Consider the following 27,597-nt stretch of genomic DNA (forward strand, 5'->3'; position numbering starts at 1 on the left):
TTATACCCGCCAGCTTCCTAATTTCACCCGCTCACCTGACTTTCTGCTGCCCCCTGCCACGCTTACCTTTTCTTGGAATCCAGTCCGTTATCCTTAAAGACTATCGGTTATTTTGTCTTCGCATTATATGCCCTGCCAGTTTCTTCTTAATTTGGACTAGGAAGTCATTAACTGATGTTTGTTCCGTGACCCACTCTGCATTCTTCCTGCCTCTTAAGTTACATCTATCATTTTCATTTCTGTAGCTAGCTGTGTTGTCTTCAATTTAAATTGAATCCTTTTCGTTAGACTCCACATTTCTTCCCTGTGGGTGAGCACCGCTAAGATACAGCTGTAATAGGCTTTTCGCTCGAGGGATATTGGTAAACTGCCATCCATGTTCTGAAAGTACCTGCCAAATACACTCCACCACATTCTTATTCCCTTAGTTAGTTTCACTCTTGTGGTCTGGGTCTGCGGTGACTGCCTGCCCTAAGCAGATGTATCCCCTTACTACTTGCAGTGCTTCGCTACCTTTCATAAAAGGCTGCTTCTTTCCGAGACTTTGGAACAATATTTTAGTTTTCTGCATATTAATTTTTAGAACCACCTTTCTGCTTTGCCCGAAAGTCGCAGCTTCGAGCGCGGCCGCGGCGACCGAATTTCGATGGAGGCGAAATTCCAGACGCCCCATGTGCTGTGCAATGTCAGTGCACGCTAAAGAACCCCAGGTGGTCGATATTTCCGGAGCCCTTCACTACGGCGTCCCTCATAGCCTGAGTTGCTTTGGGACGTTAAACCCCAATAACCTAACCTTTCTGCTTTGTCTGCCTGTCATTGATCGTGCTTTGCAATTCATCCCAAGAGTTACTTAGGAAGGCAATCTCATCAGCGATTCGAAGATTGCTGAGGTATTCATCATTAACTCTTATACCCAGCTCTTCTCAATTCTGATCTCTTAAACCTCCTGCAAACAAGTGGGAAATAGTATTGGAAAGATCGTGTCTCCCCACCTGACACCCTTCCATGTTGAGATTCTATTACTTTCTCTGTGAATGACTGCGATGGCTTTGCAGCCGCTATAGATATTTTTCATTGCATTTACATATGCTTCTTTTACAACCTGGTTCAGTAATGCCTTCATGACTATTGACGTTTCGACTGAGCCAAATGCTTTCCGTAATCTATGAAGGCCAAACACTGGGTGTTTCAGCGAACTCTTTAAAAAGTTCTTGAAGATAGATTTTTCAAGAAGAACAAGAAAGAAAACATCTGAGCTGCGATGGAAGTCAGTAACGACGGAAAACATGCTAATCGCCTAGAAAAGTAACTAAAGTTTAAGTATTAACTTTCCAATGTTTGGCCGTTATTGCCAATGGCGAGTTGCAGCCACGACGAAAACAATGACTTATCAGTTTTTAAAACGAAGCAAAAGTCATTCTTTAAAGCCCTGCAGCGTGAGAAAAATTCGCCCAATTCAAAACGCCCGTGGTAATTTCCCCGACTGTAGGGCGCCTTAACGCTTAGCTTATACTGCGGGCGGTGTTATCGTTTGCTTCGTCGCTCGGCGCAAGGAAAAGTATAGTCATCGCCAACTACACGGCCATCGATTCTGAGAGCCCTGATAGTGGCTGTCCGCGGCTATTTAGTGCGAAAGTGCTACTTCACTAGCAAAGCAGTGGCTGTATGCTAGTGGGCAGTTGCTTTTGCTTTTGTAGCGCCAGTTTCACAAAAAAAGCGTTGACGTTTGCTTTGAGGTGCTTGTTTTGGTGGTGTGTGTGCGACACGGCCATTGCAGTGTCAGTGTCTGAATCTACTTAAATGTGGGGGAGTGTCACCTCGCCCATGTGAGGGCCAAGAATTAAACGCCGCAGCGTGAATATTGTGAGGATGGCGCGCCAGTGCAACTCCAATACTTCTAAGCAGAGAAAGGGGACATTGTGACCGCATATGTCAGTGCGCGTGTGGACGCGAAGCTGGCTTCCAGACTGTATTCTGCCCAACATTCTGGCCGTATTGTGCAGGCTGGTCCCAGATGTTCAATCGATTTAGGACCACTGGATCAGTAAATGCTCAAAAATGAAGCAACCAGCCAAGGTAGCCGATGATTTTGACATCGACGCACTGACGTATACTTCTCCGTCAAGCCGGAATCAAGCGTCAGGGACATTGCCAGCGCAAATGCAGTGAGCCCGGCTTCAGCTTGGAGTTCACTTTCAAGACACAGCTACCAACCGTATTGTGCGTGCCTTCACCAGGAGCTGAGATCAAATGACTTTAAGACTCGATTTTTGCCTCTGGTGCCTCATTCAATGCGACGAAGGCCCGGAATTTCTTCACAGAGTGCTTCGGACTGACGACCCGTTATTTCGCAGGGACTCGAATGTCACTTTGGAAAACGCCCATTTACTGGTGGGACAAGAACACACTGTGGCTACGTGAGCATAAGCACCAGGTAAGATGTTCAGCAAATGTTTGGTGTGGCGTTCATAACGGCCGTATTATTGTTCCTGACATCATCAACGGACGCCTTACCCTAAAGAAGTGCACATACTTCGTTCTAAAGGACATCGCCTCTGAATCTGCCTCAGAACAGCCAATGGCTGCGTTGAAAAAAAAAAAAAAAGTGGTTCCAGCATGACGGAGACCCGCCGCATTTTTCTTAATCGGATTGGCAATTCATGGGCGAGTTCTTTACTAACTAATGCATTGGGCGCGGTGGAACCACAGTCTGGGCGTCTAGATCACCCGATTTATCCCGACTGGATTTCTTTCGCTGGGGATGCTACCTTAAAAATCGGGTTTTTAAGGCAGAACCGCAAAACCAAAGATCTGAAGCAACATGTGAGAATATCACTTGAAAACATTCCGAGACATGCTTTTATCTGCTGTGAGCGCCATGAAAGACCGCCTTCTTGTGTGCATCGCAATGAACGGAAAGCAGTTCTAGCTCGTCATGTAAAAATTGTGTTGACGTCCTAAATGTTTTTTTTTTTTCATTTAGTGCCCGAATGGGGCTGCAACCTACTGAAACATTGAAATATGCAAATTCTGTTCATTAATATGACTCAAAAATGCTAAAAATCTGAGATCCTAATTCCTAATTCTGGACTACCACTTCTTACAACATATGAGACGCGTCTATTCCCACACGCGGCAGCGGAACTGAGGCAGCTGGTAGGAAGTAACGTCGTGCTGCAACGCCGAAAAGTTTTCAGCTCCGGAGTATTTCTTCTTTATTAAAGCTGTCAATCTGGTACCACGTAAAAGAAGCAAACGCTTGACAAATTACGCAATGCATGTCAGGAAACCTGGCAAAGCTGAACTGAAATCCGCAAGCTGTCACAGAAGCGTGGCGTTATTCTTTTAACGAAGCTATCATGATGCGAAAGAAAGGGAAAAAAATTACCGACGATTACGTTACTTCCTAATGCGAAATTTGAGCGTAGCAATTAAGCTGTTTCACCTTTTCGATAGATTGAGGCAAAGAAATCGAGCAACACATGTATGCGCTATCACAGAATTTTTTTTTTATTTTTCACACGTATTCGCAATTTCGGCTCGGGCGGTGCACATATACAGATCCGCCGCCACCGATCTGCCGGTGGCTCAGCGGTTACGGTGCTCGGCTGCTGTCCCGAAAGACGCGGGTTCGATCCCGGCCGCGGCGGCTAGAATTTCTTTGGAGGAGAAATTCTAGAGGCCCGTGTACTGTGCGATGTCAGTGCACGTTAAAGAACCCCAGGTGGTCCAAATTTCCGGAGCCCTCCACTACGGCGTCTCTCATAGCCTTAGTCGCTTTGGGACGTTAAACCCCATAAACCTAAACCTAACCGATCTGGCTCTCTGATTGCCACCGCACAGGGGTTGCATTGGAGGAGGAGCGAAGAAAGGAATTAAGTTCGAGCCGGCGCTTTGACAACCGGAGACTCGCAGGAAGAGGGGGGAGGGGGGCGGCGTGTACACCCAGCGGCAAACGATGGGGGCAGAAGCGCGCGCAGCAAGCGGACAACACGATAAAGGGAGGAGGGAAGAGATAGCAGTGACTGACTGATGCCGCTGACGCCGATAGCGCTGGGGGGATGAAAGGGGGGCGGAGCTGGTTACGAGGCCGACGCCGACGACGACGCGAAACCCAGGAACGGACGCCAAAGAGCTGCGCTCTAAAAAAAAAACACCTGCTGCTGAGGTTAACTGCACAGTCAGAACGCAACGACAGCGGCTATCTGAGCTCACAAATCGACGGCCGCGTAGTTGGCGATGACCAGACTTTCTCTTGCGCGGAGCCAAGAAATGAACGATAATGCCAGCCGCGGTTTAAGCATATCGTCAAGGCTTCCTAGTCAGGGAAAATAGCACATGCATTTAGAATTGGCCGTCGCAATCCTTGCAGCATGTCTGCAGCGGATGAGCTTTTGTTCAACATTTCCGGCGCTCCTCACGCGCTGAGCTTCGGTTTAGGGGAAAACAAAAACACGGCATCTTCTCGGCCTACGGATACGGTATCTTCACCGTGGCTACAAACTAGGTGTTGCAAAAACCATCAAACTTCGCAAATTAGAAAGTTCATTAGTAAATTTTGCTTAATTCGCTAGGTCATTAGCATTGTTTTCGCAATTACTGACGTCCGCCGTAGCTGAGAGTTTGCTGCTTTAGAGGCTTTTTTTTTGCTCTCCAAAAATTGAAAATTTTTTGAAAGTTCGCTGAAAAACCCGGTGTTCTGCGCATTTCCCTCTCTCCTGATCAATATAGTGTGAATACGGTCTTGTGTCGAGTAGCCTTTATGAAAGGCAGCTCGGTCTTTTCATTGGTCAGAATGTAAGGTTACCTTATTTCTATAAGTGATTACCTTAATTAGTAAATACTTTGTAGGCAACGAGCAGTAAGCTGATCGCTCTGTAAAAAAAAATGAATTGACGTCCCCTTTCTTATGGATCAAGATAACGTTAGCGTTCTTACAATATTCCAGTACGTTCGAGGTCATAAGGTATTGCGTACACACTGCAGGGTGGCCCTTTTTTCTAGCACAGTCTTCCCGCCGTCTTATTAATAGGTCTGCAGCTGCCTGATACTCACCGGATGCTTTCCCCCTTTGCATTTATTTATTTATTTATTTATTGTACCCTCAGAGCCCGAAGGCATTACAGAGGGGAGTGGGAATACATAAAATTTTCAGTCTAAACAGCAACAACAAGAGAAAACAAAAATAAACCAGGAATACATGACAAATTGAAAACACAGGAAGGCAATAAGATTAGAATGCAGTAGGGATATATTAAAACAGTGTGTAGACAGTGAAAGGCAATTTTTATACAGTAATAAACGACACATACTCAGAAAGAAACATTAAGGACTTGACGAAATGCATTGTTATCAGAAATACCTGCGATGTCGTGGGGAAGGTTGTCATTGCTTGTCATTGCATTGTCATTGCATTGCATTGTCATTGCATTGCTTCTAAGGTTTTCTCTCCCCACTCTTCCGTTACGGGATATCAAATTCCTCTGCGCCTCTTCTTTCGTCATTATCGTCCTGATTATATACTTCGGCTACTGTATAGATCTGTGTATAACTCGTCCGCTACCTTAACTTTCTTATCCATATTGGTAGTGACATAGTCCTTGTCCCTTACCGCGTGCATATGATTTTTGTGTAAGCCTAGTTTCGTCTTGACCGCTTTTAGGCTACTTATATTCTCTAGAGCATGTTCTATTCTCTCCATATTATAACTACTTATGTCAGTCACCTTTCGCTCATTGATTAATTTTGACAACTGTGCCAGTTCTATCTGTCTGTGGGGTTAGAGGCTTTCATGCTTTGGCGTTTCTGAGTCAGATTTTTTAGCCTCCTGAGAGAGCTTACCAATATAGTGTGTAGCTATCCTACCCCCATACTTCTATCGCGCACTCCGCAGTGATAGCTCTGAGATTATCGTTGCTTGCTTGAAAACTAAGGTCGGCATTCTCGGTTAAGGCGGAATATCTGTTCCGCATTGAGGTCCTGAATTCCTCACTTTCCCTCCTATACTGCTAACTCGTTGATAGGTATGTGGGATTTAACGACCCAAAGCTGCACATGGGATACTAGAGACTCCAGATAATATGCCCACCGTGGGGGTTTAGTGACTATGGCGTTCGGCTGCTGAGCCGGAGGTAGCAGGATCGAATCGCAGTCGCGGCGGCCGCATTTCTATGGAGACGAAATGGAAAAACGTCCGTGTGCTGTACGATGTCAGTGCAGTCGAGGAAAGGAAAACCGAATTTTTTTAAATTTGGAACTTTGTTTTGCTTGCTTGAGAACACAAAAACATTTTGTGCAGTGACTGGTAGCGCTAATTCGATACTATTCGCGCATGAAAGACGAAAACATGAAATATTAGTTACGAAACTTTAATGCATGAGGCTTTTCGCGTGTTTCGTGGTTAATTTGCATGGGAACGGATCGGGTGGGACAGTTGATGCTCTGCACGCGGTGGACTGTAAAAAGGGTACCCCTCAGATTGGGTAAAAAAAAAAAACAGCGCACTAGGCGCACTCCTATAAGAATGACAAACCAGTCAACAGGTGAGGGCTATATAGAGTGAAGATACCTATGGGGCAGAAACGTGCAGGCTAACGTAAAGGGTTCAGCTTAAAGGGCCCGTGCCCACCCCAGCGGAGCAGACACTCTCTACCTCTCTTTGAGCGAGCCTCCTCTCCTTCCATTCCCTCCTCGAAATTCTTCTCTCCCGCTCCTCGTCGAGTAGGCTCGGCAAGGCAAAATCACCCCTTCGTTCTCCGGTGTAAGCCGGAGGCGTGGTGTCTGTGGAGTGCGTCACAGGGCGACGTCATGGCCCCGCCTTCAATAGAATTCTTTTCTTGGTTTTTGCATTTTCTCCGCACACTGAACGATCGAGAGGCGCGATCAGCTCGACCACCTAGACTTGTTAGCGGCGCATCCTTTCATACATCTGTTTGTCATTCCCAGTTAACGAGCCACCTTTTCATTTTCTTTTAGGCCTCCCCACCGTTTCACGAGCGGAGGGGCGGAAGTCGGTTGTGTTCGAAACACACGGCGAAGCGCGGACCCGGCAACCGCCCGTTTGCTTTTCTCCATGCGTGTTTGTGTTCTGTGTGTTTGTGTCTTTTCTCCGCTCCAAAGCATATGTCATTCATTGGAGTCAAGGCGTACGCAAGATGCACGAAAGATAAGCGGTGTGTGTGCGGAGCGGCCAAGTGGGCGAGCGAGGGAAAGGCTCTGCTGCACTACTAATTAAAACCTTGTTTTGGGGTGCTCGCATAGAAGAACTGAGAAGGGAGCGCGCACGCAGAGCGTCTCGTGACGTGATCACGGCGGGGGGGGGGGGGGGGGGGGGGCGAACCAACTCCCTCAGTTTTACTATTTTTTTTACTTTTTATGGCTAGGGTTCAAGGCTGTCGCGACGCGACGCCAAGGCTACGCCCAACCTTCTCCCGTCAGTCAGAACGATGCACCAATGGAGTGCCTTTAGCGAAAGTAGCCCCCCTTGACGTCAGCGGGGTGCAGAGTAGTGGGCCGGGCCCGTTTTTGAAGGAAGGAAAGAACGAACGGGCTTTGATTTGAATTTTCGCAGCTTTTCGGGGCGCGCATGGCTCTAGTATTTTGCAGAGGTTATCTTCGATGCCTCATCTATGCAGTGGTCTTGTTTTTCAAAAATGTCCGGACCCTGGGCAGTGGCCCTTTAACGCAGCGAGCTATGGAAAGAAAAATGATAAGTGTAACGTTAATAAACCGGAAGCGAGCAGAGCGGGTGAGGGAACAAATGCGGGCTAATGACATCCTTGTCGAAATCAAGAGGAAGAAATGGGCTTGGGCAGGGCATGTAATGCAAAGGCAAGAAAACCGCTGGTCCTTAAAGGGGCCCAGAAACACAATCTTAGTTAACTGTTTTGCCTGTTGATTGCATACAGTGAGTTATAATGGTGCTATTAGCGTCGGTAACACCGCGTATATTCCGTTTTTTAATATTTTAATGTCCCCCCAAAAACAACTTCATGGCTCTGATGGTGTCGCCACACAGTGGCGGGTTTTTAGCAGCGGATATGACATCACCTGGCGCGAGCTTGATGACCGGACAAACAGTAAATATACTGCAAATTGTGTGAATAAATAGAGAAACATTTTGTCACCTGTCTGCGTTTTATATTATATCAACAAAGACAATTTGTTTGTCTTAGATAAAAGCCCTGCAAGGCAAGTAAAATAAAAATACACCACCAGGGGCGCTCTGGCATGGAAACAACGCCGCCAGTCTCACAGAGAGCAGGCAACCATGGAGTACAAACTTCCGCGACGTGCTCTGGCTGGCTGTTTTGATTGGTTGCGCCACGTGCCGTCATTGGGAGAGCGAAATAGGAGTGGGAAGCCCCGCCAAAATCGAGTTGAGGGCAGCGTTTTTTTTGCTTGTATTTTGAAATTTCTTCACTGAATAACTCCCGTTCCTGTGCATCGATTTCTGTAATTCTTTTTAAGTCAGCATCTGTGTGACATAAAGAACCCACCTGAAGTATAGCCGGTGTTCCCCCAGGCAGTGTTTCGCAGCCCCTTTAAGGGCAGCAGAGTGGATTTCAAAAGACGGCAAGCGTAGCAGGGGGCAGCAGAAAGTTAGGTGGGCGGATGAGATTAAGAAGTTTGATGTAATACGGTGGCCGCAACTGGCGAAGAACAGCGTTAATTGGAGATTCATGGGAGATGCCTTTGCCTTACAATGGGTGTAGTCAGGCTGCTGCTGCTGCTGCTGCTGATGATGATGATGAGAGAGAATACCCCTTCCTGCACCACTACTGCCGACCTCAATCTATAGTATACGTATCGTGGGTCTGGTAAAAAGGACTCATTTTCACCTTCTGTACTCCGAACTACAACTTTTGAAAACTTCTATAGCTAGATCTCAGAATGCGTTTCAGTGTTCCGCACTCGCATTGGACTTGCTCGCTAATAATTTTCTTTCTTTTAAGTTATCCGCTCTTATCTGTAAAAATTGGTGCTCAGAATAAATTTTCCATGAATTCAACTGCGGGATGTTCTCGTTGAATCGGTGACCCAAACTTGTCGCAACGGGGACTTATGCTGAAAATTTTAATACGCGCTGCAGCGCCTTAGCACACATTGCGCAGTGGAGAAGACGCTCTTCTTGATGGCAAACATTTCCATTTATCTATGCTGTCGCAGATCTTGAGGCACGAGAGTCCAGTTTTCGTAGAAGTCTTGGTCACTGCGCACTGCGTGATCAGATTTAAATAATTTAGCGATTTATTAAAGATAATAATTTAGCAACTCCCTGGAAACGAATCTGCGGTCGCTTATAGAGTTGCTTTCTTTCAACTAAATCGAGGCGACTGCCGTCGGCAGCATGGAAACAGAGAGTCCTATGGCCACCTACCGAAGGTTCGTCATTGTAAACGATGTAGTTAGGCTCCAGAAATTAAGTCACTTTGTTCTCTTCTCCGTGAACTGAGTTCGTCCTTGGATAAACATTGCAAAATAAATGAATAAATTTGAGAGGAAGGTGACCCAAAGTCGCAGTAGAGACGCGCACAGGAAAGAAGCTGGCCAGTCTGAACCGCCTCGGTAAAAACCAAACTTTGTAGCGTACACACTTTAAAAGTAATGCACGTCTGTGCAAAATGAGCCTACGTCCGACAATAGCGCGGAACTATACCAGGTGCCCCAGCTAAATATAACCAAGTTTTTAAAAATGATGCAGTTTTCCAGCCCGTCCGTCTAGTCAGCATTGCTTTTCATGGTTCAAGGTTTATTAATTAGTGAATGCTAATAAGCTAGCTTTTTAAATATTGGCTTCAGGAATAAAGTGTCCGTTCGGAAGTTCTAGATCGACATGAAAATCTGGATGGTATGTTCGTACCGATGTACTTTTGCGTAAAGCAGCTTTCTTGAAAGGCCTCAAAAGATATCTCGCAAAATACAAAAGCTTCCATATGACAGCGTTGCTGCTTCAGCGTCCGAAGACGCGTTTTGTAAAAAAAAAATTATCTTTTCTCCGGAGTGCTGTTCCCGGTGGGGTTTAGCGTGTGCACTGGCCGACTGTTATGCGCCAGCAGTTATGAGGATGCGTGAATGGTACCTTGTCGCAGACATTTCAGGCTGCTGTTTTGAAGCGAAAAGCTTCACTACGCTAGTCAACACCGCGCTTCGCGTGAGCCGGCGTATGTCGGAGCACCAGTGACGTCACGCATGGCGCAGGCTACTGCGCATGTGCGCCGCCACTTCTCCTCCTCGCCACCGTTTGACCTTTCGCCGCAGCCGTGCGCATTTGAAAGGAGGAGTATATAAGGCGCGCTTGCCCATAGAACAGGCGCACGCTGCCGCGCGCTATGCGTCATCGTTTGACGTTCGCCGCGAGCGCGTGTTTATCGCGGAGGCCGGCTGGAAAGGAATAGCTTCTGCCAGGCGGTGGATTGATAAAAGGCGGGAAGCGCTTTTTATTTATTTATTTATTATTAGTTCCTCAAATGCCCCTTGGTGTGGGGTTCTACCGTTCTAGCCGAGAATGGGCGAATGACGCGGCGCGATTTTACTACACAAGGCAGACGTATAGCATAACCATAAGCTAACCAAAGCATAACCTTAAGTTAAACCGTAAGCATTAACCATAGGCTAAGTCATAAGCATAACCATAAGTTAAACCATAAGCATATCGATAAGTTAAACCGTAAGCATATCCATAGGCTAAATCATAAAGCATAACCATAAGCTAAATCATAAGCATATCCTTAGGCTCAATCACAAAGCATAACCATAAGCTAATTCATAAGCATCACCGCAGCTTTTCGATTCGAGATATCCAGGCTTAACCTTAGCTAAGCTCTAGCCAATTTTTTTCAAGACGATCTATAACTTCTGAACTGACACTTTGTTCCTGAAGCCAATAATTTAAAAAGTTAGTCTTTACTTATTAATTAACTTTGGAGAACAAAAAAACTAATGAGTGGGCCGAGCGGTTTTCAACAGTCCTCGATTGGTTTCACTATAGACTAGAACACTTCGTATTTAAAAGCTGGGTTAACTTTCGACGGGGAACCTGATGTATGTAATGGACGTATACATTCGACACTGCTATCAAAATGAGACAAAATTTTTAGCTCTCGTGCTAAAAGCAAAAGACATCTCTGCAAAATTAGTTTTCCTACAATAAGCGACACGTAATCAACCGGCGTCCGCACGGTGAGCACAAAGCTTTGTATGGGCAGCTTTGCACCATAATACGGCGAAATACTCCTTTCTTTTTTTTTTTATTTGCGCGTCCCTAACGGTTTTACCGAGGCGATAAATGAAATAACAAAGTGCCGCTGTGGGAGTTCATGAATCGACAACGGCATGCAGTTAAATATGCGAGTGTTTTCGAGGTGCTTTTCTTTCAACCTCGCCTCTGTTCCCTAACTTGCTAACATGAGTACGTGCCTGCAACTTTCCCATCACACTAGGTCAGAGTCCGTTTAACGCGTTGCGTCACTTATCAGATTAAGCGCTGGCGCGGAGTGCGGGGTAAGTACGCACGAAAAGGGCAGAAAGCACAGCTAAAACGGACCTTGACTGCTGCGAAGGGGCGTGGAGTAGCAGGCCAGGGCCATGTTGCCACCGGCCGACCTCTTCACCTTTTCCTCATTAAATTCCTTTCTCTCTATGGTGCGGTTACGTCACCTTTTTCAAGTTTCCCCAACAGCACGAGCACGTTACCGCGTGGTAACCGCCCTGCACTTGACACTTAGCATCGTACGACTTACGGTCCGCCATGTCAGAAGTGATGCACTCATGAACGACGTGACATTACATCGAGATCCCATTTTTTTTTTAACGTTGCTAGCTGCACTTCCTGGTAGCTAACTAAGCAACCCACAATCCGCTTTCGTGCATTTTTACGCAGTGGCGCAAGTTGGGCATTCATTTGTAATGCCGTCCTAAATTCGCGAACTTTTCGCTTTCATGAATGGGTAATCTAGTCTGAGCCGATTAAGTCCGCAAGAATTTGCGAAATTCGGAAACCGACATCAAATGCGGGCAGAGATGTCGTTTCGCTCAAACGGCCGAAAGTTTGTTCGCTAAACGTTGTGGTGTTGCTGCTCTTTCTTCACATGGTTTTAATAGCGGAGAGAAAAATTAAGCCCACTTACACAAACAATTCATGAACCATGCCTTCATTAGCTCTGCAATGAGCGTCATTTAGCTTTCACATAAAGCTTTCTTTTTTTCCAATTAGCGCTGCGACAGAAAGGATTTAATGACGAAATCACAAGAATTTCGCATGCTACACATCTTGCTCGATGCATGGGTTTGATTGGATCGTGAATGGGAGGACATGCAAACTGCGCTATCTTTGGTCTGATTGTTTGGCGTTGGAGTGCTTCTAGTCTGAGCATGTGACGATGTATGTACACGCGCTTCACAATATAGGCAGTGACTGCCGTGGCGTGCAAAAGCAAGAAACGTCAACTGGAGAGTTGAGGCTGGAGGTCCCAAATCCCAAATAAAACCCGTCATTTGTGTTTACTTCAGCCAAAATCTAAACGGGTGCACACTTTCTAAAATGAGCCTACATTTGTGTTCGTTGACTTTAGTCATTTGCAGATTTGTTGTTTTCTAACACATCGGAAACACTGATAACATTCTGACTTTTATTTCACTGAGGGCTGCTGCCTCGTCACCAAGACGAATGCTTGTTGACGCGGTAAGCCCTTCTTGGGCTGCGTAGTTTTGGTAAAGCGTGTACATTGACGGCACTTTTAACTGGAGCACGTTCCTCCTGCAGATAGAGTACGTGTTCTGGCGGTCGGCAAGTGCATGCCCTTCAAATGAAGTCGGTGTTTGAATTCTACACTCGCTGTTTTTTGCGTAAGTCTACTACAAGGTTGTCCCACATGCTCAGCGTAAGTGTGCCAGCACCTGTACCAGGCGTCAGGACGGCAGAGAGACACGCAGACACAGCGGATTACGTTAACCTTCGCTTTATTAGTGACACTCGTACGTCAGCTTCCTGGCGCGTCAACATGTTAAGAAAAAGTAATGACAACATGAATAGCCTTTAACCACCCTCATGCGGCGGAAGTATAATAGCATTATATATATAATATATCTATATATTTGCAGTCAACACGCATGTTCAATCAAAGAAAAACGAAAACAACCAAGTGACGAACGGGTGCGCCGCTGCAGCGGCTGCGGTGAAGGAACAAACGTGCTTCGGCCTGGCGATGAGGCGAACCGTGTGTGTACCATTGAGTTGGCAGTCCATACTTTCGGCGGCCTGGCTGAGCTGAGTAGACGTGAGGGACAGGCGCGCTCAAGCATCGTTGCACGCACTCTCTCTCTCTCCCTCTCTCTAATGCGCGAAAGAAAACACTAACAAACAAGAGAAAAAAAAAAAAACAAGCGAGCGCGCTACACACTTCTGTCGGCGCCCTGTCGCGCAAGCTTTGTTCCCCTCGTTGTGAAATGCGTCTCGCTTGTGTTAGACGAGAGAACGTGATAGTTGTGAAATCTACAGCGCAAGGACACGGGGCAGGTATAAGCGGAACTGATGTGGACAGCGGCGGCGTCCCATTTGACACTGACCTCCTTCTGGCTACTGGGCCGTGCTCTCGCGCTGTAGGTTCCAGAAAAACACTTCGACCTGCCCAGTCGTCCACGTTTGTGGACATACACTGTATAACGAAGCGGGTAACTCTGAATGGGATTCATCTAAAGCTGGAACCGCTGTAAAATGTCTATTATGAAGTGGGATGTGTTGACAGAATGGACATGCGGAAAAGAAATTTTTTTTTGGACTGGGCTCTTGCAACTCGTGTAACCAGTATAACAAAACAATCGCCTCTTCTACAGTTCAGTTTCGACGAAATGAAGTCTTACTACAGCTTTAACTATTTTCTGTGGACCACTCAAGAGAGGAAGAGCGTTTTTAATTCAAAGGTATGCGGCAATAGAGACAAACAGGTGCCCGCTTGAAATAAAACAAAAAAACAAACAACAAAACACCAGTCAACACTGTGGTGTTCAGTGGCCAAAAATTTAGAAACATAATTATGCCTTTCAGTGATGCTATTTAAGGAGAGAGAAAAAAAGGAAAAGGGGAAGGCTAACCGCGGACTCATATATCGCCTAACAAATGTAGCACGAATGTTAAACAACACACACACACTGTTGGCCACGAGCTCAAAGAAAACCGCACATATTCACGTGTGCGTCACACTTGGTAACTCCTCGCAGGCGCCTCTGCTCCGTTACTGTACTAGTCAACTACAGTTTTGAGCCGTTATTATACTCTCAAAGAAAGATTCTGCGGGATAATATTGACAACAAGGTACTCATATAGCACGCTAGATACCACGTTGGTCGTTTTTTTTTTCTTGTAGCACGGGAGCTCCGTGTGCAGTCTATTGCACACAGTTCTTTTTTCTTCTTATTCTTCTTCGCCGCTCATGCAGCAAGTTAGGGAGCTTGATGCTTGCTGTTGTGTGCAGCCAAAACGATGAAGCGAAGTACTATTGTTTGAGTTGTGATTGGGCTTAACAGGGCGTTGTGTGTCGATGAAGAAACTACACGATGAACAGAACGATGCTGACTGCCGCTGCGCTGACGAAGTCAGAACGTTGACATTCTCTCTCACGTGGCCAGCGTAAAGGACATTTAGTTCAGCGAGGCCTTAATTGGCGCGCGGTGTGGCTTGTACACATCGATCAGTGATCAACCACCTTAACTCGTGTCTTCTGTACCTTTGATGAAGCCTACTTTTCCCTGAAAATAACGTGCATATGACGCACGATAGGCACGATAAATTGTAAATTGTCCGTTCGACGTTAGGAAAGGCAGTAGAAAGACGAATACCCTTTTTTGGCGAGTGTGGGAAAAAGCAACTAAGTCGATTGTTTTCTGGCTCAATAAAAAGTTCAGCTTCCGACAAATTTACTCATCCGCTCCGTGTTTTCAAACTCTGCTTATTAATCTCTCGGTGTGTAAATATTACTACACCACAGCAATTACTTAAGGGCGTTCGTTTGAAATTTCCAGTGCGCTCTGCTGATCTCAATGTCTTTACGTTAGCGTGTGACCGAGGAAGTATCTGCTTATAGGCTGCAAGCTTCTACCGCATGAAAGGAAGATGACTACGTGGAGTGAAGATATTTATAGCTTCTAGATAGCGAGAGGGTAAGAGGCCATTAGTTAAATTTAGAAAAAGGCACCGTAGTGACGCTTGGGACCCACTAATGTGTGTGTCTGTGTGTACACCAGTAGACATCTTATTTGTGTGAGTGTGTATAAGCACAGCTTGTGACATTGTATACACAACGTTTTCTGCGGGGAGCACAGATCAAGCGAACGCGCGCGACGTTTTATGCTAGCTTTTGCTCGTTACGTAAATGCAGCGGCTGGCTTGATAGCGCAATCGTTGACACGTGACTTTACGGTGTAATGCTTTCGTTATGTCTTTTTTTTTCTTGCTTTACTAGAAGTAAAAACACTCGAAGATAAGTCAGCGAAAATCGCGTTTTTCGGTGTTTTTGTAAGTTTTCAATTTATGTAAGGGTGAGGATACGCGGATGAACTCTGTTATAGGGGTACATAGAAAGCGCATAGGAAATACTTTGGTCCTTCGCGCCGTTTTCAGCGGGCACAGTACAGTTTCTCTGACTGAAAAAGTTGATGAAATTCGTCGATTCAAAGTCAAAAGAATGCAGGATTCGTCTCGGGTGACTGTGAAATGTAGCCCCTGCTCCACGCAGTTCATTGTTTTACAAGGACAATAACAACCTTAGCAACAACTGTTGCATTTGATGAACTTCTAGCTACAAGCGAGAACGCTATAAAAGGGAACATATTTAACTCGTAGTGAAGAACTCAATTTATCTTTACTCTTCCATGGAACTGGGAAAGGGGGTAAAGAAATCATACGATATCAGAAGAGAATACTCAGAAAACGAACAATAATTTCTGCTCCTTATTTGTAACGGGGAGAAATCGTTTACTGCATGATAATGGAATGTTCCCTTTAATAATGCACCGACCTGTACACGTACGAAAGAAAGCTAGCATTACTAGATTTCCTATTTGTACGAATCTTTAGTCCAACGTTTAACGGACTAGCCCCGGCGTCGAATCTTGGATGTTCTTTGATCACTTGTCCCATTCCGTACAACGGGCGGTCAGTTTTAGTGCTGCAGTTGAACTTCTGCATGCTAAGTTGGTTAAGTGGTGAAATAACGAGGCCGGGGAAATGTCTCGCAGTTTTCTATAACGTGAATTACGTGCAAATGTGGCTGTCACGTACTGGTGTAACATTTCATTGCAATCAGACATATAATGCGTCTGCTGTTGCTGATAAAACTGAGGATTACTTAGATTCTGCCTACTACAATTTCGCCCTATTTGTACATAATGTGCCTGAAGATCGACTTCGCAGCACTCGGCTTTCTTTGACGATATGTAACTGTAATCGGTTTTGTAAAGTGCGTGCCTGACATGTTTGACGCTGCCTCGTAATGTATGCTCCAACTTTTCTTCCTCCAAGAGGTTAGATTGGAGATAACCCTTACCTCTTAATCCAGTACTATCTTCGACTGCTGCCGCTAAAACCTGGAATGCAGCTCACTCGTGTTTTGCGGTTAGGTCGCTGTCGTAGAAACGGTGGCGAGTGGCCGTGTTATAGAGGAAAATCACTGTGTAGAGAAGTTCGGAAGGTAATTTTACGATTGGACGCATAAATTTCTGGAGAAATGCACCGTGCTGGCGTAATTCTATTCGGCAACATTTTCTCGACTTGTGCAAGTAAAAAAAAAAAAGATTTGTGCTTTTCTTAAATGACATCACGGGTTTTCGTAGTTCAGCTGTTCTGTGGAGCTCCACCGAGTGGTTGAACGGTCTAACGAAGTTCATATGTCATGCGGTCTGACTAGAGAGGTGACCAGCTTGATGATCACAAGACACAGAAATGTATACAAAGAGAAGAAAGGGATATAAATCAATGAAATGATCTGCGGGGGTCTGGTGCATTGAGCAACGTTTCGAAATATCTTGATTTGACTTCTTTTAAGTTCGGCGAGCAGCTAAGCTGTCATTTCTGATGGTTGGCTATGATCATTGCTGCCTTGGAACAATGTAAAAACAAAATAGAAACCAAAGGTGCAGTTATACGCTTCTCACGCTCGTCACTTGCATGTGTTTCTCTCTTAAAAAAAAACTCTTTCGTGGTCTAAATTCTACCATCTCTCGTCCATTTCTCTCTAGTGTCTTTTCTCTTTTTTTTTTCGTTCCTGAAAAATACTTAGTGGTCCGTTGCCTTGAAGCTACATAACCAGCGGAAAAGAGTATTTACATATAATGAGGTTGTGTTTGAAAATATCTTGTGCAGTTTCAGGAGGGTTTTAAGGAGATATACATCATAAGAATCCTTGCCTCTATCTTGTATCACAATACTTAATCGCACTCACTGAGAAGCTAAGGTGTCTGATAACTTTCGAAGAAGTTATCTTTATAACGGGCTTAAGTATTTTAGGCTTAGCCCTCACAGCAGCGCTCCATTGTCTGGTTTCTTAACACGTATCCCGTTATTAACAGTAATTGCGAATGCGTCACAATGGCCATTGCAAGCATTATGCTTAAATTCGGAGGGTCTATTATCTCGCCACAACGCGTTCGCAGTGAAATTCTCAGATTGCCTGCTCGACAGAGCTGGCTAAGTACCATTGTCGGTCGGGGAAAGAGTTTTCACAATCCTTCTGATAATGCTAATGCGTTTTGCTCTCTCCGGTTTCCCTTTGAAGATCGGTGTCTACTCTTTCACCTCTCGTTATTTTACCTCCGATCACTTGTAGCACATGTGTTTTCGTTCTCTAAACCGAATGTGCGTTTTCTTGACTCCACTTTCAGTGACTTGTGGTGGGAGGTTTTTCGAAAGTCTACCTGCAGCTTTCAGAAAGCCGTGCAGGGCTTCGTAGGCCACGTTATATGAGCAACATCAATTAATTACTTTCCTTTGTCTGCCGTCTAATAGGCTTCCCGAGACAGTCGTCCTGCACATGCTGAGAAAGCCGTCAAATTTCCTGAGCTGTTTGGTGATCCACTAATGCTGATACGCTGTTTCGCAGTGTTTTAGAACGTCCGAAGCCATAACGCGTAGAACCGTGTTTAAGATTCAGAAAGACAGGTTAGTTCTGTGTAAACAGCTAAGTAAACTTGCCCGCTTAGTAGTTGGTGCCTTTTAAGTGTCGTAAAAAAACAAACAAAAAAACAACGTGTGCGCGGGAAAAACGAACGGTGCAAGTTGGAGCCGATGTCGTCAGCATCTTAGCACGATCCGCTGATGTAGCGAGACAAAGTGGGAAGAGTAATCGTGGCCACAAGCGAAAAAAAAAAGAGAGAAAATATAAAACGACGAGACTGCGATGTGGTGGTCCTCCTGTCCTCTTGAAGTTCTGGCGCGTCTTCCCTCCCGAACCGTTGCCCTCGTCTTTCTGTTCGCTGTCCGTGCTGCGACTTGCTCCCGTGGCACCGCGTGGCGTATGCACAGTCGCTTTCACCACCGGCACCCAGATGTCCTCGCGTTATGTACACACCAGCACAAGCACACAACCCTATTCCGCACCATTGCATAAACGAGTTTATGTTTCTAAAGCGTCACGACTTGCACCTGCGGATGGGGGAGGGGGCGGGAACAAGAAAGAAACAGATAAATGTGAAAAACGCTACAGACAGGGTGAAAGCTCTCAGTACCGTAAGCAATGAATTCATTCAAGAATGAACCGATTAAAAAGAATTAATTGAAGTTTCCGGGTTTGGGCTTCTTCACAACCTAGCGCTTTTTTGTTAAAACCTTGGAACATGGCAGAAGAGGTGTGTTCTTTGTTACGGACGCCCGTGATAAGTCGGAATTGGTTTTCTGGCAGTTCTCAGCCAGCATATTGCGAGTATGAATTAGGAGCTCTGGAAACAGGAAGTCCGCATAAGGGTTGTGGATATTGATTGAATGAGAGCACGCGCTATATTGGAAAGTATAATGCACGTGGCTGAAGCTGTCTATACAGGCAGTCAGCTAAGGCCAGGTCTTCAAAACTGTTCGAGCACATACATAGGAGCGGTCTGTGATTCAACCAAGGAAAGCCATGTATTACCAAGCCTAGCCATCAATATGCTTCGCGTCTGACTAGGCTTAACCTTAGCTAAGCCTCAGCCATTTTTTTTCACCGTCGGCTTTCATTACTGGCATGCGCATGGTTGCTGGACAGACACGGATCGTTTCAGCGAACCGCTAGCGGCTTTATTAACACGGCCTCCGACTGCCTGCACTGTAGCTTAAATTTTGCCCACGGCTTCTGTGAGGCATTGTAGAGAATAACTACTCAAAGAAAGCTGTGCTTGCAAACACAGTGTTGAAAGAAGTAATGTAACCCAATCTACTGTGGAGAATCCTCCTGTGCGAAATAAATTTCAATTAAGAGAGTAATTACTCATTAGCATATACCGGAGCGTAGCCGCACGGCTACAAAGGAAAGCTATAGAGCTTCCTCAGAAACATCGCAGTTAAAGTAAAATTCGTTCTGATCTGCGGCTTGGATCTGGGACTATCGCTTTTCCGGTGTAGTCGTCCTACCAACTGAACTACTCAGACCGGCTAGTAGTGGGAACCGCAAGGCCGAATTGGTTATCAACTCGAATCGGGAGGGGTGTTAGTGCAATGCATTTGGGGAATACAGTGAGCGGAGTAAGTAAAAATTGGGAGAATGCAGGAATCAAATGCATACTGCAGATCTTCCTTGCTCGCATTTGCGGTAGTGTGACTCATCGCTTCCTTGCAAGTGCAAGCTTAACTGCCTTTGCAGCGATGCGGTGCACGTAAGGGCGTGACCAGCTTGCAAAGCTTCGCCTACTCATATGGCATTAGCATGGTTACAAAGCATAACGACTGCACTATTCATGCAGGGAAGGGAAGAAGTTTGTTCACATCATCTGAGCTGTCAGTCAATGACAATACGATGCACAGGCGAGCTGTATAGGAATTGCATTGACTCGACTTCTTTGTGAACGATAGGACAGGGTCGCTTCCGGAAGCTCTTCTCTTGTCCGGTTAAGAGGACCCTATTCGTTCGTGATCTAGTGCGCAACAATTTTACGTAAGCTCAGGGGAACAGGATGCGAAGTATACGACGGCGCCTCTAAATTGCGACGGTATTTCTACAGCGCGACTGGCTCAAAACCATGGAGGGACCGTTGAAAGCGGCCATGGCAGAAGCGCCTGCTGCACAGGAGGCCATGACAGTGCGGCTACCAAGCTGCTAATCTAAGCGAGAGCTGCTCGCTGGAACATATGAGCCCAAATTATATCCAAAGAGCAGCTGAACAATAATGCGTCAGGGCCGTGTAATGGCGGACAGTGCTTGACGGCTCTTTGATGCCTCATGACGCACGATATCGCTCGACATAGAGAGCTCCTGACAGAGCACGCTCCTGCATACTGCTTGGTCCGACAGCTCAGCTATCAGTGGGCGATTGTCTGTAGTGCGGAGAGAGTTCAGGAAGAGCGCTTATCACGGACATGACACGCAAACGGCAACACTGGAGCCGGGAACTCTCTAGCCCGGTTCGAGGTTAAATTTATCTTCCTCCACACACTCGTTCTCCTCTTATTTAGGAAGCAGCAGCTGCTGCTCAATTTAGCAGGACGACGGTAACTTCTGCGATCCGTTTGCAACCTTTCCTCCCATGCTGTGTTTGTCTCCGTCGGGCTTACGAAATCTTCAGCGTTGTTCACTGCGGCAAAGAATTCACTTCAGGAGACACCTACAAGCTTCGTCGTCACATGAACTCGGATTGCGAGTGTGCCTGCTTGAGGAGGGGCGGTAGCAGGTGGGTTGTCCTCTTCGACTGCAGCCTGTTGGCGTCTGGGCATGTTGGTGTGAAGGCACGCTGTTACGCAACACAGAAAGGACGGCGCACAAAGGGAGGGGATCCGAACAAGCGCTTGTCCGTGTCTGCTTCTTACGCCCTTCGTCCTTTCTGTGCTGTGCTAAAGCCTCAGTTTTATCCACTTGAGCAATCGTATTATTCTACAATAAGCCCGGATTGAGGGGACCTTAACGACTGCCGTCCTTCCTTGAACGTGGAAGCAGCACGACATCTTAATTTAAGCTCTCGTTGACAGGTGATGTTATTCGTCAAAAGGTGGTTTGATGTCTTATTTGCAGGAATTCGATAACAGAGTGTCCCAGCGTAAGAAAATTTGCTCTCGGAGGATGCGTGCAATATGTAGGGTGAGAATTCTGTGCGCATATGTGCGTGCGCGTGACTTTCGTATCAGTGTGTTACCTTTTTATCTATTGGTGCAAGACCATCTAGTCCATAAATCGTCATGGCTAACATGTTCGGGATGTACGGGATTGGGTGAAAAGACCTATTTATCCAAAAAATGCACCCCAGAGAAGTCGAGCACCTGTCTGGGGGAAAGCTTGCAGTGGGGAAAACTTGGCTGGGTTCGATCCCCAGCAGCACTAGTTATCGTGCCTCGCTCCTATCAACCTTGTCATCCTAATCAAAGGGTAGAGTTCCATGTGCTACTAGGCTAGCATCTCAAGTTTTCATTAAAGAGCACACCTTAACCTTCTCGCTCTCGTTTAATGTGGGAGTGTGATACGAATAACCACACGCGAGAGGAGGCGCATCGTGGAGGTCATGCATAGAGCTTTCGCAACGCGCGGCGAAAACTTTAACGGCAACAATTATGTGAGGCCCTGTTCATTTCTTCCTCGTGCCTGAGTTTGAGAAGGAATCGATTTTTGATTAAGTGACACATGGTGCCCTGGAAGAAGGTTCAAAAAGGCAGGCGGTACAAGTTATGCTTCCCTTATTTTGGTGCATCCTTAAGTGAACTCCCGAGATACCTTAATGAAAGAAATGTCACATGAAAGCAGGAATTCCAGCCTACTAGTTTAATAGCATTACCACCAGTTTCTATATTTCTGCCTTGGATTTGTTTTGCGGCGCAGAGACAAGCTTAGAACCGCAGCGCTTCGCATTCATCTGTAGAGTGTGCTTACACGCATAGCAGGCTGTGTTTAAAGAAGACGACTTAACGGCAAACGCACTGAGAAATCTTGTGTACGGCGCCACTGAAGAGATGTTAACGTGAGGCTGGCAAATAAATGAGCAGAAAACAACACAGATGCACGAAGTCGCACATAAGCGACGGAAGACACAAGGTGAACGCATGTCACCCTGCGTCCTTAGGACTTCAACATGTGTATGTCCGTCCAAGCACTCTTTCGTCTCGTGGTCTCTCGGGCATATGGTTTGTCCCGTGGTCGTGACTGACACGCGCGGGAATTCTACAAGAGCTCTAGAGGGTCTGCCTTGAAAATATATCTTTTTAACAGTTCAACACCTGCTGTGGGTTTTCCCGGCGTTGAAGGCGACAAGAATTCGGCACCTGACGGCAGCGGGTCTTTCACCCGACAATAGCGCTTCATACACCGCTTGGACACAAGGGCCTCATCATCGTTCACTGCTCGATTTCATAAGATCAGCGAAGCTTCTCTCATTTATTTAGACATTTTCATCTATCATTACTAGGGCCCGGAAATTTAGGCATTTGCCTAAACATGCCTATAAATGCCTAAACGGGGGGTTTTTGCACTTGCCTGCCTTTTTGTCATTTTTTATGAAATACTACCTATTTAACCGCACTTTTTGCCTATAAATGCCTAAATCCGGCACTTCGGTCCTCGGTGGCGTTTTTGAATTTTGAAACATCTATGTATGGTGAAAGGCGCGCGCCGATGCACGCACAAAAGGCGCAGGTCTCGCCGAATGTTTTTCTCGAATTGTAACTTGAACGTAGTGTAACGAAGTGTTTATCTCGAAGTGTAGCAAGAGGCGAGTTTGGAAAGAGACCTCACATATATTAGTGCAAACTTCTCAACAATGACGGAAAGGGCGACATAGTTGGAAAAGGCTGTACTCTCAATAGATGAATCGTTGAAGGGGACTGGATGGAAAGAGCGCTACTGCTTCTACGAAGATGCAACAATGGGTAGAAAAAATAGATGCTAGAAACAATTTCCCAAATCGGAGACTTTCTACGCGGAGACGACACGGCCACATCATCTGAAGGCCTAAGCCTTTATCAACTCTCCTGCTTTAGGTTCGCGCCACTAAGTTCATGTGATGTCAAAAGAACCCTTTTAAAGTACAAAGCTAAGCTTAGCGAAAACCGAAGGAGCTTCAAGTTCGAAAACCTGAGAATGCGCTTTACTGCTTCTGTTGAGGACTGCGTACGCTCCGTGCTTAACTTATAAATCTTGTACTTATGACTGAAGCGTATTATTCAAAGCGCCTATTCTTGCTCTATAGCGCCTATTTCAATATTTTTTAGAGCCTAGATGCCTGCCTATTTCGGGGTTCTTTAGTGCCTAAATTTCCGGGCCCTAATCATTACATACCGTTTTATGCCCTGAGGCAATCAACATCGCATAAAAAAAAAAAAAACAGTTCACGCACGCTCTGGTGGGCTATGCCGATAACCATATACCGGGTGTTTTACCTAAGATGTTCTGCAATATTTAGAATAGGCTTTTTAAGTGAGAATAGCGCTTTTTAGGCATAGCACTGTCAGCGATATAACGCATCAGAATACAGCTAAGACTGGCTAACTAGTAGGCTGGTTAACTAATAGTGAGTAGTTAACTTTTTAACTATTACTGTTAGTCTTATTATTTATTGAGAGGCGCGTAACCCACCGTAAGTAATATTCATATCAGATTTTAGAATTTCGAAAACGCAGTTACCCTCGGCGCTGTGACCCAACAAAAATCTTGGCTTCTTCGACGGGTTACGTCCAAAGGGTTGCTTTGCCTGCAAGCTGCAACTCAAGAACACAGCGGCTTTTCCCCGTCAAACATAGAGTTTCTTACTATTACCTAGAGGGAAAGCTGGCAAGCCGTCTATGGGACTTTGCATGGAGACCCCACGTGACCACCTCAGCCACCATGGGCGCTCAAAGCATCATGGGGCGGTGAGCTACTTGTTGCGGAACTGCAACTTTTGGCCAAAAAATAATAAAAAAATAAAGCTGTTTGGTAACTACAAACGTCCTAACATTCAATATCTTGTCTAATGATTGCAACAAACGAGCAGAAAAGCATTTAAGTGCAAAGTTTGCCTAAAATAAGAGATGACTAGCTTTCCTATTGGCCAAGTGATGAACACTAAAAAAACTAATATTTCGTACTTAACAGGCGCACTTTTAAAAGTAAATATGTTTTAAAAAAAAGAATGTTGTTGTTTAGATACTTTAAGACGTTTTTTAATGGCATTTCGGAAGAGTAAAACCTTTTATTGGCGTCGTGTGTCGTCGAGTTTTCACTACTATGGCTTTTGCACACTGCGCTCGCGCGAAAGTCGTCTGCGCACACACAAACAGCGTTTTCGGAATGAAACATCCCAGTAGTGCCACTCCGTGCTCTCGATAAACTAAGACTGTCTCGCAACAAGTAGCTCACCGCCCCATGATGCTTTGGGCGTCCATGGTGGCTGAAGTGCAGCGCCGCCAGCTTTCCCTCTAGGTAATAGTAAGAAACTCTATGCCGTCAAAGGACCCCTTTCCAGCCAATGGCGTCGGTCGATTCTCATGACCCTGCTAGCGTGACAATGGAGGGATGGGCGCCACATTGTGTAGAAGGGTCCAACCCCGACCATAGAAAGAAGGGATTGTCCCTTTCATCTTCCACTCCCTGCTCTGTCACACTAGCAGGGTCATAATAGTCGGCCGGCGACATTGGCTGGAAGGAGGTCCTCTGACAGGGGAAATCCGCTACGTTCTTGAGTTGTACACGACCATACTATTTTGGCGCGATCTCGCCAAAATTTGTTCGGCCGCATCGCCGAGAGCAACTGCGTTTTCGAGATTCTAAAAACTATTATGCATATTACTTACGGTGGGCTGTACGCCTCTCAACAAATAAGGAGACTAATAGTAATAGCTAAAAGTTAACTAATGAATATTAGTTAACCAGTCGACTAGTTAGCGCGTTTTATTTGTATTCTGATGTGCTACGCCTCTGACAATGTCATGCCGAAAAACGCGGTCTTTTAACTCAAAAAGTCTATTTTCAAAAATTGCAGAACGTCTTAGGTGAAACAACTGGTATAGACTCTCTGTGGACAGACCTTATATACAGTATACAAACTTATGCCCTTACAGTCTGTAGACTGACGAAGAAATAAAGCGGTTCATTTCATTAGTGGCTTATCTCTACAGATAAATTGCCTTTGTAGAAATGAAATATCCACAAGACGGCAACATAATCTATAGGAGATTGGTGGACAGCCTACAGACCTGTTTTCTGAGGGTAGGAATAGATACGGAGATAGCATGTATACAGAAACTCTACCGGAGTCGATACTGTAAGGCAATCGAATGCGAGCGAGTGTCAAGGCAAGGAGGCCCACCAGGCGAGGAGGAAGAGCCACAGCGGAGCGGGCAGCTTGCCTCACGTCTCGATCTTGTTGGCGATGGCCATGATGGAGGCGGCCGACGTGGCGCTGCCCCGGTGAGCCCGCTCGGCGCTGCTCAGCTGGATGAGGTTGGCCGTGGTCGAGGACGGGTTGACGGCCGCCGACGAGCCGCCGCCGCCGCCGGCACTGCCACCGTCCACCGCCGAAGCGCCGCCCCCACCGCTGCCGCAGCTCACGTGCGACGCTGCCGTAGTGCGCCGAATGGGTGCGAGGAAAAAAGGAAAAAGAACGGTGCACACTCAACCATGCACCCGACTTTGACTGGAAAACGGCAGTAATAAGGCTTCTACGAGTATATAGCAGCGGAAGCTGTTAAAGGCAGTATTTCTGGTTGCGCGATAGCGGTGTAACACGAAGGATTGCGTGGAAGAAGGGGTAGGTGATTGGAGAGCGAAGCAGATGCACCGCGCCACGCTGCCCGGTCAGCGCGCAATGACATCAGGGGTGACGTCATTGCAACCGACCACGCCGAGTTGCCCGAACACCACGAGTGACAGCACAGTGACGTCGCAAAGACTCTAGCAGAGAAGACTAATAACAGTAGATCAACAATATTATATTCGGCACTGCAAATAACTCTTGCTGAACCTCGCGTTACACAGTGGTGACCGTCCTTTCATTGTTTCTTTTCTTTTTTGAAGGGGGGGGGGGGGGATGAGTTTAGCAACTGTAATACCATTCTTCATGACGTCTGACATTGTATGACGAACGTGTGACAATTCTTTGACTGTGCCTAAAGCCGATTGGATTAGCTTTTCTGCGAGAGCGCAATGCAAGCTCATAGCTACGATTTTTTCTTTTTAGTGCGCTAGCACTTATAGTGGGTATTCCCCGCTTTTGGCCGTTGTGTGTTTGTCGGTTTGTCTGTCTGTCTGTCTTAAGCCGGTTTGGTGGCAGTCTGCTCACCTGCCCACCGTGTCAGTCGGCAGCCCATTTAATCGTGAGAGGCTGCTCGGGAAGAGGAACTTGGGTCGCAACCAACCCGAGTCCCACCAATGGCAACACCTGCTACAGCACCTGCCTTGTGCCAGTCACCTGCCCACCGGGTGGCTTACTTGCAAGGTGTTGCCGGTGGGTAGGTGAGTAGTGACGCAGTGGCACAAGGCAGGTGCTATGGCAGGTGTCGTCATGTCCTCCTTTCAATTTTGCATGAAAGAGCAAACACACCAACAACAACCTTAACCTAGCAGAGCAGCGCAGCACCGAAACACATCATGCCAGCGCACATATCCGCCTTTGGCCTAATTGCTCAAATCGACTGTCATTTTTTTCTTTTATCGCAATGTCACGCCACTGATATCGCACTTTACCTGGTCTTTCTGCTAAAAATACCGTGAATCTCTATTTCGTCACTAAAATTAATAGTTGTGTAATGTTGACGGTTGGTAGTGCGTAAAAAGGATGAGCGTATCACTTCTCCATTTTGACCTCTGCATCATATTTATAGGGACGAGTCCTGCAAATACATTCATGTATGCATGGGGATAACGATTTGGGACAATGAGGTTGTTTTTCCGCCTCTTCCGCTCTACTTGATCGATCACTTTTCGGCCTTCGTGCAACTTTCATTGGTTTTCGCTTCTTGTTGCTTCTGTCGCCGCACAGCCCCGGGTGCCAAGTTTGCTTAAACGCCGAAATAGCTACGGAAGAGTAACACCACAGCACGCACCATCGATCACAGGTGAGAGCTCCTCTACGGATCAAAGACTAGCTGCAGGCTCCACGCGTGCAAAGCGCGGAATAAAACAGCGCGGTCTCGAGCCAACCAGAGCTCCAAAAAAGGAGAGCGCGCCAGCTTCCTCATTATTCAAAAAAGCGCCCCTGACTTTGCCAACTAGCCGGCACTGCCCGCGGCGCCGGCTCGGACTTCGCGTTTTCATCGTGGCCTCGGGCGCGTGGTGCGAGCTGGCCGGCCACTCTCCATGAATATTCAAATTAGGCTAGCCATACAATGACTCCCGTATATACGCTCAGCGTGTGTTGATCGCCACCAGGTTTTCCCGTGCGCTCTTCTCTATTTCTCTCTCTCCATCGTCCTCCTCGTCCTCTCCTCGCTCGCCATTCCAGCACAAATCCAATTCGGCGGCT

General features: G+C 46.4%; 1 protein-coding gene across 6 annotated transcripts in view; it reads right to left on the bottom strand.

Moving 5' to 3' along the window:
- The window catches only part of LOC149359142 (potassium voltage-gated channel protein Shaw-like), a 228,244-nt gene that overhangs the window by 15,495 nt on the left and 185,152 nt on the right, over positions 1–27,597 (bottom strand). For 4 of the 6 annotated variants that reach the window (XM_089571385.1, XM_089571388.1, XM_089571386.1 and 1 more), the window contains 2 exons: positions 25,444–25,693; positions 12,944–18,634 (listed from right to left, as the gene is read on the bottom strand). In XM_089571385.1, coding sequence (XP_089427511.1) covers positions 25,485–25,693 — 209 coding nt within the window. In that variant the 3' untranslated portion in view covers positions 12,944–18,634; positions 25,444–25,484. Of the gene's footprint in view, positions 1–12,943; positions 18,635–25,443; positions 25,694–27,597 lie in introns of those variants that run through there. The other 2 variants (XM_089571387.1, XM_089571391.1) reach the window with 2 other exon arrangements.

This window comes from Amblyomma mixtum, chromosome 2, assembly GCF_055824585.1.
Source record: "Amblyomma mixtum isolate Tamu chromosome 2, ASM5582458v1, whole genome shotgun sequence".
Classification (NCBI taxonomy): Eukaryota; Metazoa; Arthropoda; class Arachnida; order Ixodida; family Ixodidae; genus Amblyomma; species Amblyomma mixtum.